This window comes from Armigeres subalbatus, chromosome 1 (assembly GCF_024139115.2).
Source record: "Armigeres subalbatus isolate Guangzhou_Male chromosome 1, GZ_Asu_2, whole genome shotgun sequence".
Taxonomy (NCBI): domain Eukaryota; kingdom Metazoa; phylum Arthropoda; class Insecta; order Diptera; family Culicidae; genus Armigeres; species Armigeres subalbatus.
The window spans coordinates 210734583-210744810 of NC_085139.1; the positions used below are offsets into that span (position 1 = coordinate 210734583).

At 44.2% G+C, this 10228-nt stretch overlaps 1 protein-coding gene across 1 annotated transcript; it reads left to right on the plus strand.

Annotated features, from left to right (window-relative positions):
• Nucleotides 1–4125: 4125 nt before the first annotated feature.
• Nucleotides 4126–4702, plus strand: LOC134210479 (large ribosomal subunit protein eL21-like). Its single transcript, XM_062686528.1, has one exon. It carries the CDS (start codon nt 4227–4229, stop codon nt 4587–4589), a length of 363 nt encoding a protein of 120 aa, XP_062542512.1. The 5' UTR covers nt 4126–4226; the 3' UTR covers nt 4590–4702.
• The last annotated feature ends 5526 nt before the right edge of the window (nt 4703–10228 follow it).

Consider the following 10228-nt stretch of genomic DNA (forward strand, 5'->3'; position numbering starts at 1 on the left):
GCCTTCAAAACATCAGATTTCTCAGAATACAACTTAGTACATTCATCATCCCATCCAGGAGTGGCTGGTCTTCTTATGACAGATGTACTTGGAACGCGTCGTTTCTGAGCTTCTAGTGCGCTTTTTTGAATCAACTCAGTTAGGAATCGATATTCATCCAAAGGGGGAAGGGTAGCAGTTGATTCAATACCAAGTTTTACCGCCGATGCAAATTTTGGCCAGTCAATGTTTTTCGTGAGGTCGAAAGGAACATTAACTGGCTCAGACCGTTGATAGCTACTTTTAATTGTGGTAACTATCGGCATATGATCACTACCATGGGGATCTTGAATTACCTTCCACGTGCAATCTAATGATAGTGAATTTGAACATAAAGACAGATCAATACGGCTTTGTTGACCATTTGGTCCTATTCGAGTTACTTCACCAGTGTTCAAAATATTCAAATTGAAATCGTCACACAAATCATAGAAAATAGGCGCTCTATAATCGTCATACGTTTCGCCCCATCCAATACCATGTGCGTTCATATCACCCAATATCAATACTGGAGATGATAGGAGGGAGACTGCGCTCCAGAAATGTCGACGATTAATAGAGGCATTAGGAGGAATGTACACTGAAGCTATGCAAAGATCTTTATTCTTCACATTTACTCGGCATGCGACGATTTCTAAGCCGGGAACAGTCGGAATGGGAATTCTGTAGAAGGAGTAGCATTTTTGATCCCCAAAATAACGCCACCATAATGATCATCCCGATCTTGGCGAATAATGTTAAAATCGTGGAAGTTGATTTCATCTTCAGAAAAAAGCCATGTTTCACAGAGTGCAAATATATCGCATTCGGAATTGCGAATCAAAAACTTGAACACGTCTAATTTATTTTTCGGACTATGACATTTCCACTGCAGAACAGTGATTGTATCTTCGGTGTTCGCCGTATTATCCATCGAAAGATACAATTTCTGCAAGAAGGGCCATGAAACAGTCAATTGCTTCAGATAACTTTCAACTGTTGGAATAAAGAGGTCAATGATTGGCCTCAATGAATTCGGAATATTGAACAAGTTCAAAAACGGTCCACAAGGTCCTTAAAGGAGATCAATCCTCGCTTGGACGGAATACTTTTCTAGAAGTGCGAATTTGTTTTTTCTTTCGTTGATTCTCCTAGCCGGATGTTTCTTCGAAACATCGGATTTAGGCAATGGCAGAATGTCTTACTGCAACTAGGATCAAAAGAAGCAGTAGGGACAGATTGCTTCGATTTTAAATAAACCCCATTACCTTCAGATTTTGGCAAGCTTTTATGGATGACTTTTGTTCTCTTACGGCGCGATCCAGGGAAGACGGTTGCTTCCTCTTTTCGGGCACGTGTACCTCCGCAGAATCATCCATGTCGGCTGCGTCAGAGTCCAATTCGTCAATTGATATGGAATCATAATAATCACTTACACGAACGGTGGCTGAAATAGCAGTCGATGCAGTGGCTGTGGCGGATGTGTCTTGCGACCTAACCATTTCCGCATACGACTGCTTGGAGCGCTGTACCAACGAGCGCTTCACTTTTTGGATGCGCTTTTGTACACCAGGCATTCTTGTAAACCATGGGGAAGGTTCAAACCACAATAAGCACATTTTGTTGCTTGTTGCTGGCAGAACTCCTCCCGATGCCTTTATGAACATTTGCCATAACGTGGTTTGTTGTCACAAAACTCGGCAGTGTGACCAAGTTGTTTGCAGTTGGTACAATTAAATACCCTTGGCACAAAAAGACGCACCGGAAACAACATATTTTCTATATCGACATACTTTGGAAGCATCGAACCGGCGAATGTCACCCGAAGCGAGCCTGACTTGGAATAAACCTTTTTGCCATCTACCGTGGCTGCTGAATGCAATTCCTTGCAGTCCAGAATATCGACGGTAGATTGCAGGCGACCTTTCCCTGCAAGCACATCCTTGCAAGTCAAGCTTGCTGCGTTGATTACGCCTTCTATCTCGACCTCCCGCGAGGGCACATAAACTAAATATTCAACATTGTACGCCCTGTCGCCAGCAATTTCATTCGCCACCTGGTATGTAGGTGCGGTGATGCGTAGTTTGTTCCTGTTGATCTGGCTAAAATCAAGCTTCGGAAAACGACGCGTCAAATCTCGTTTAATGCCGAGAAAATCTAGGCTTTTTACTTTCTGCCGAAAGTAAACAACCCAAGGCCCAGGCGAAGCCGCATGGTACAATCGAGTGCGCCCTCCATCTTTAGCAGGCACACTGCCTTCTCCAGTCTCGGCCTCCATTCTCACCCCGCAAGGTGGAAGGATAATCTTGCTTATACTAACTTAAAACTAATAGCAAATTAGAAAAAAAAAACTAAAAAAAAAAACTAATTTGATTAATTCTAAGCAGTCCCACTCTGTATCAAACAGAAGGGAGAACAATAAAAAGTTTTGCCACTTATCTGCCCCTGCTGCTGTAGGTAGCAGCAGTAACAATAGCCTGCTTCACTGGCGTCGCCAGAAGCAGCTACTTCACTCGCCGACAGCGATCGCCTTGGATCCGTAGGTAGGCACCACACAATAGACTCGCACTACCGAACACAATCCGCGATGAGACACAGTACACACGTCTGGCTCGTTCGAACTATCGGCACGGAATGAACTTCGGCCTTAGTCTGAATAAATAATAATAATAATCCCATTGCTTTGAACTAAGGATGCGTTCATCATACCAAGCAAACTTATTAATTTAAAGGAAACATTATCTCCTCACTTTGCCTCATACCGACCCAATGCGTTCATTCAAAGAAGTATTGCAACTTGGGCTGTTTTTCAACTTAGTGTTCTATTATCATTTCCACTGTTATAGAAAGGTTTTCCTTGCCTGCCAGTTGTATGAATGTCTTGTGTAGCAAGTTCAATAAATATACTATGCACAAGAAGCCGAAAAAGCTTCTCATTCTGAAGCATCATAGGCCGAACTGCAATCATACGCCTTTGCTGGCATGGCTTACTAGATACCCATCGCTTTGTGCCGCACTCAAAAAGAAATGTTACATTCAGGGAAATTGTTACTAGGGATCATTATCCCATTTCACAAGCATTCCAATGTGAACTATTTCTTCAACGCTTCCAATCATCTCCTGTACATCCTCTTATTTTTATTTCTATCAGTAACAATGTACTTCATACTGGTAGTGTGAATGGATCTCTATCTTCAGTGAGACAAAAGTCTCCACCACTATTCTGCGATCGTTTCATAAGGAGCTTAATTTCATCTGCAAAACCTAGGAGCATATGCATAAGCTCTACCAAGATGAAGTACATTATGACGTTTCCTATTAGGAATGTCTGCTTTAAATAGGGTTACCTCTGGTATACATAACCAGTTTTAAGACTAAGTTAGGTCTCGTACAATTCAGGTGAAGAAAAAAATTCAGATGGGAACGAAATTCGCCTCAATTCTTCGGGTGGGCAATTACGGACATGAAACGTTAAAAGTAGCCTAGGATACTTTCAGATTTTTCTAGCGAAAGATGCAGCGTGCAATACTCGATAAGAGGCTCATACGCATGAATTACAAGCAAAATCCATCATCAAAGGAGAAAACATTCTGAATCTCATAAAATACGGCGCACTCCAGAGGGCAGGGCATCTGATAAAAATGTCAGAAGATTATCCATCAGAGAACAATATAGATGCTAGAGATAGATTATTGTTTCAGCACAGATTTCAAAACATTAAAACACTAAAAATACTTTAGGAACGCTTGAACTTTAAAAAGGATTTTCAATATTTTATACCCGTGTCAAGATAGGTTAACTATATAGATACGAGCAAGGCAAAAAGGCTTCAAATGTGTATATAATATTTTGAGGGGTAAATTACAATGATTGATCCAATGTTGGGTTATCAATTGACTTTTTGTACGGTATATTAGAGAAGAAAACAATAAAAATCACCTTTTTTTTTCAAAAAAACGCCGATGAAATATTTTAAAACACCCCGTACTTCATTTCTAATGACCTTGCCCAACTTTCTGTGCAAAAAAAGGTACATGAAACCTCGATAATAATCCATTTTTTTACACCGTATGGTTTAGGATCACGCGGGCTCCGGCAGGTTCAACTTTTTCCTTGTTATTCGTGAAGTTGACACATTTGGTGCGCTCACAATACAATAAGCAATCAAAATTACCAACACGAAGGGTTACCGTCGTGACACCAGGGACATGTTCTCCCGTCCCTTCAGAAAGCACGGCACCATCCCGCTGTCCACCTATATGAAGGTCTACAAAGCCGGAGATTATGTAGACATTAAGGGACACGGTGCCGTTCACAAGGATATGCCGTACAAGGCATACCACTGTAAGACCAGCCGTGTGTACAACGTAACGAAGCACGCCCTCGGCGTCATCGTAAACAAGCGGGTACGTGGAAAGATCCTCGCCAAGCGCATCAACGTCCGCATCAAACACGTCAAGCCATCGCGCTGCTGTGAGGATTTCTTGCGCCGCGTCAAGGAAAACGATGCCGTATGGAACCCCAAAGCTAAGGTCTGCCGGAAGCGCAAGCCACAGGCACCACGCGGCTAGCAGGTCATCGTGAGCCCACCGGAGCCTGTCTTCCTGGCTCCGATTCCGTACGAGTTCGTAGCATAATGTGGGAAATTTTGAACGACGGTGGTATGAAGTGAGTGTACATCTTAAATAAATAAAACTTCGATTCAACTGTTTTATGGGTATTTAGATTACGCAATTTATGATAATAAATATCACGATACAGAGTAACTTGATGCCAATTTTTTTTCTCATATTAAACACGATAATTAATATAATAGGGCTGCAAAATGGTGGGTTGACATCAAGGAAGGAGCTCCCAACAGAGCTCTGGTCCCTACAAGTCCCTATCTCACGCTTCCACGGGGCGTCCGATGACAAAAGACCGCCAGCTAAGGGTTGTGTACTTAGCTGGTAGTGCAGCCTGTACACTGTTGTCCTTCTGACATCAGCTAGAGTGAGAAGGTACGCCTCGAGCGTCTGTTCACCAGGAGGTGCGGCTCAAACAGCGTCTGCCTGGTACCCAGCGGATGATTAACGAAATGCTGTATCGCGTCAGCTATACCTAAGGTGGCAGCCCCATCATCGCGATGTAGGTAACGCGACCCCGGTAAGGTAGCTTACTGAAGCCTCTCAAATACCACGAAAAATGGAGATAGAAGAAAAAGAGAACGTTATTTTTGGCAACCGACCCGGCAACGAAATAAGGACTATGATTGGAAACTCGGTACCTGGAATGTCAGGACCCTAAATGAACCTGGACGAGTGAGCCTTCTGGCTCGTGAACTGCAGAAGGTTGGAGTGAACGTGGCTGCTATTCAAGAAGTCCGATGGCCTAGATCCGGAGAACGTGAATTCCGAGCCGTGGATCCCACGACCAATACTGCATTCAAGTATAACATCTATCACAGCGGCGGTGAAAAAGCAGAGCATGGAGTTGGTTTCGTAGTGATGGGCAAGCAGATGAAGCGAGTGATGCGGTGGAAACCCATTAGCGAACGAATCTGTGTGTTGAGGATACGGGGCAAATTCTTCAATTACAGCCTAATCAACGTTGACGCACCAACAAACGATAAATTCAACGACGTAAAGGACACGTTTTATGAATGTCTTGATAATGCCTATGGAGAGTGCCCAAAGCATGACGTGAAAATTGTTATCGGAGACGCTAACGCTCAGGTCGGTAGAGAGGACTTTTTCCGTCCCATAATCGGTAGGGAGAGCCTTCACTCCGCTACCAATGACAACGGCCTACGGCTAGTGAATTTTGCTGCTGCCAGAGGGATGGCCATCAGTAGCACCTACTTTGCACGAAAGAACATCCGAAAGCACACCTGGAGACACCCAAATGGTGAAACTTGCAACCAGATAGACCATGTTCTGGTGGATGGGCGCCATTTCTCGGATGTTATCGATGTGCGGACATTCAGAGGTCCGAACATTGACTCTGATCACTACCTCGTTGTCAGTAAAATTCGATCACGGTTGTCAACTGTATCGAACGAAAGATCACAGCGAACGATGCGTTACAATATCCACCGATTGTCGGTGGAAGGAGTATCGGCTGAGTACCGCCAGAAGCTCGACGAACGGATAAGTGCAATCAACGTTAGCGACAACATCAACGATTTATGGGAGTCGATCCATGGAGCGGTGAGCACAACAGCACGAAAAGTGGTAGGCACTGCACAGAGGCGACCCAAGACGGGTTGGTTCGATGTGGAGTGTCAGAGAGTGACAGACGAGAAGAACGTTGCCAGAAGCCGGATGTTGGTGTCGGGTACCCGATCGAATAGAGATCGGTACAAGGAAGCAAGAGCAGCCGAAAAACGAACCCACCGCAGGAAGAAAAAAGAGTACAAAGAACAAGTTATTAGTGAGGCGCAGGAAAAAATGGAGCAGAACGATATGCGGAGGTTTTACGAGTCTGTCAATGGCGTGCGGAGAAAGACAGCGCCATCTCCCGTCATGTGCAATGACCAACAAGGGAATTTGCTGACAGATAAAACTGAAGTGGCTACCAGGTGGAAGCAACACTTCGAGACTTTGTTGAATGGAGGAAGTGACGGTGCATCGGAGAACAGAATAAATATTAACGACGATCAGTTTCGTACTCGGGATACGGTTGATGCCATTTGGCTGCGCGATAACAACAATCTTTTTCGAGTAAATATCCGCGAATTTCGATTCGAATAATCGTTTTGGCGGTATCTTGTGGAGTGAGCAAAGCTTCCGCAATACATTGTGGTAAGGATATGCGGAAAAGTGCGTAATAGTGCATAAAAACAGTACACAGAAAAAAGTAATGAAAAATAAACGGCGCGTAAAACTTGACATGCAAAAATTTACGCTATTCTACGCTGAAATTGTCCTCTTGCTAACAAGATTGCTTACAACTTGTATGCAATATTGACGATTCACGTCGAATATTGTGTACATTTAGGCTATATCCCGTATGGAATTACGCTAATAATGGCGTTCCATTTATGTGCATGATTTTTAGCGTAAATTTCAGTGGATTTTTCTATCTGTGTACATTTCATAGTGACCAAGCACATCTTCTCTGAGCGTTGCTTTTGTTTCCCCATCTAACCATCTTCGCGTGTATGGGTTGATGACCATAGAAGCAGTTGTGAATAAAAAGTGAACTTTAACGATACAGTGATACTGTTATCGAATCGATCCGTATTCGACGCAAGAAATTAACTCACGTTGGGGTAGGTAATAGGTGACTATTGCCAATTGATCCCTTTTCATTTTCCCGTGTGCCGACATCATCAAATCTAAAAGGAGTGAGTGAGTTTAAAATGTTCCGGGGCGGCGGGGGCGACCCCGGAGGGCCTGCAGGCCCTCGTCTTCCTGGATTTATGGATGCGAGAAACGAGTTTGGTCGCCTGTTCATCCTGCAGATGTTAGGAAAAAGCATCGGTGACGACAAGTATCTTCCATTGCCCACCAATCACTTTTTGATTGGGACGAGTGTCGAGAAATCTGTTGGACAAATCGAATCGGCATCTACAGAAGAACAAGGTGCACGCTACATCCTACGAATAAGAAATCCAACACAAGTTGAGAAACTGCTGAAGTTGACGAGCCTCATTGATGGAACCGAAATTACTATAAGGTATCACCCAATGCTTAACTCTTGCAAATGTGTCATTTCCACGCTGGACCTAATTGATTATGACGAAAATGAGCTGAAAGAGAACTTGGAAAGCCAAGGCGTGAAGCATGTTAAACGAATAACTAGGCGAGCCGACGGCAACATCGTGAACACTCCGGCGATCATTCTCACCTTCGGAACCACGACATACCCAACACACGTCAAAGTTGGCCTTCTACGCTTCCCTACCCGTCCTTATTACCCGAACCCGACTTTATGCTTCGGGTGCTTCCAATATGGTCATGTTGGCAAGAAGTGTTCAGGCCCTAAGAGGTGTCACAACTGTAGCGGAGTGCATGAAATGCAGGAAGGCAAAGTTTGCGATAAACCGGCATATTGCAGTAACTGCAAAGGTGATCATCGACCGAGCAACAGAAAGTGTCCAATTTTCCAGAAAGAAAATGAGGTGATTCGTCTTAAAGTGAACCACAACTTATCATACGGTGAGGCTAGGAAGCGTATCGAAAATGGTAATGGAACATACGCTGCTGTTACAGCGCAGTCTCGTATTGACAATACCAAAATAGAAAATCTCCTTGAAGGAAACAGGAAAAAAGATGAGAAAATAAAAGAACTAATGGAATGTGTAAAACAAAAAAGTAGCGAAGTGGACCAGCTTGCATTTAAAGTGAAAAGGTTGGAGTCCTACCTAAACGGAATCATTCAGCAAGGTAACCTGAAGAACGACCAAGCACCTGATACACAACTCGGTGAGAATAACCGACAATCCAGCTCTGCGTTACAACTCGATGAACGTAACAAGAAAAGAAAGAACAAGAAGGAACCACGAACTACAGAGACGATATCACTACATCAAAACGAAAGTAACCCGAATTCAATGAGTCCACCTCCAAAACGGACAACGAACCAACTATCAATAAAGGAAACCTACGAAGACACTAATGAGCTCATTGACCATGAAGAAATCGTTGAGGAAATATCCGATACCGATATGTCCGAGTTTGAAAACAGAAGCCATAATTTCTCACGACGCCCACATGGACCCGCATACGACAAAAAATCATAAACATCCAAAGTTGAACCATGCTACTGACCTCAACACTGACACTTGCTTTGACACTTTATTTCTCAACGTAACTGACGAAAACAGATTTGGTGGTGAGGAACGTGTAGTACTCCCGCCACTCCCAGAAATGGGAGCGCCTCTAAGTAGACGATTTGTCCGGGACGCAATACCCCAACCCGTTGACAATGAATCTCTTAGAGCGGTCTGCTATCTCCCAACAAAAATACCTCGCTTCGAAGACAGAACTGAATTATCAAATCACCGCATTCAGAACATTCAAACAGACGCTAGTAGACACCAAGAACATCCAAATGTCAACAATTTTTTGGGTTTACATAACCCTTGGCCTTTCCCTGCACCGACCTCGCCTGGAGATGTCCTGAATTACCCCAATGTCCCTCCGGCGCTAGTAGGTGCAGGGGGCCTGCTCTTCCAGGCAAGTAGTAATTATAGCATTCCCGAAGCATCTGACGTAGCCTCGATAAACTTTTCAGCAAATATGTTCACTTCAAAGCTGACTTCACTTCATAATGACTCTCCGTCGTCCAATTCATCCATCATATCCAACCACGACTGGCCCAAAACTAGCCCGTCTTCGATTGGAAACCACCATGCACAAAGACTATTAATCGAAGATGACTTAGAATCTACCAGCAACCTTCAACAGACCAGGAATAACGGTTTCTTGTGTCCCAAGCTTCGAAACAGTAACCAGACTCCGCCGCATTTGGACTTCACCGATTCCATGGGTTTGTACAACCCTAGGCCTTTCCCTGCACCGACCCCGCCCGGAGATGTTCTGCACTCTATCAATGCTCCTCCTGCAGCAATAGGTACAGGGGGCCTGCTCTGCCAGACAACAACACAGCCTACGCAGTCTAATGAAACCTCTACACCTATCAATCCGTCCATCTCATTCGACAATGACTTGAGCATAGCTGAAATAGTCTCGCCTAAGCTGCGTAATCGACAATCATACTCTGAAGAAAATACCGAAATTTCGAACATTTGCCGAAACACACGTCATCAATCACAACATATGGACCTCAGCGATTCTATGGGTTTGTACAACCCTAGGCCTATCCCTGCACTGATCCCGTTCGGAGCATTTGTAGACACCACTCCGGCGGCAGTAAGTGCAGGGGGCCTGTGTTCACAGGCAAGTAACTTTTCTAGTAACCACGAAATGCTTGATGCAACTGCATTGAATCTTTCAGCAAACCTGACCGCTCCAACCGATGGAGGACGGGAGACAAATAACACACGTTCAAAGGAAACCGCAACGAACACCAATCCATCAAACGCACCCCATCAGGACAGGCATACAACTGGCCTTTCCTTGACTGGAACTCCATTCTTAAATGGTACTTCTCATATTACTCCGATCATGCCTCTTATTAGCGACCCAAGTAGCGTCCCTAATTATGAACGACAATCTCGGAAAACATCACTATATGGAACCGAGAAGTCAAGCGCTCAAAATCG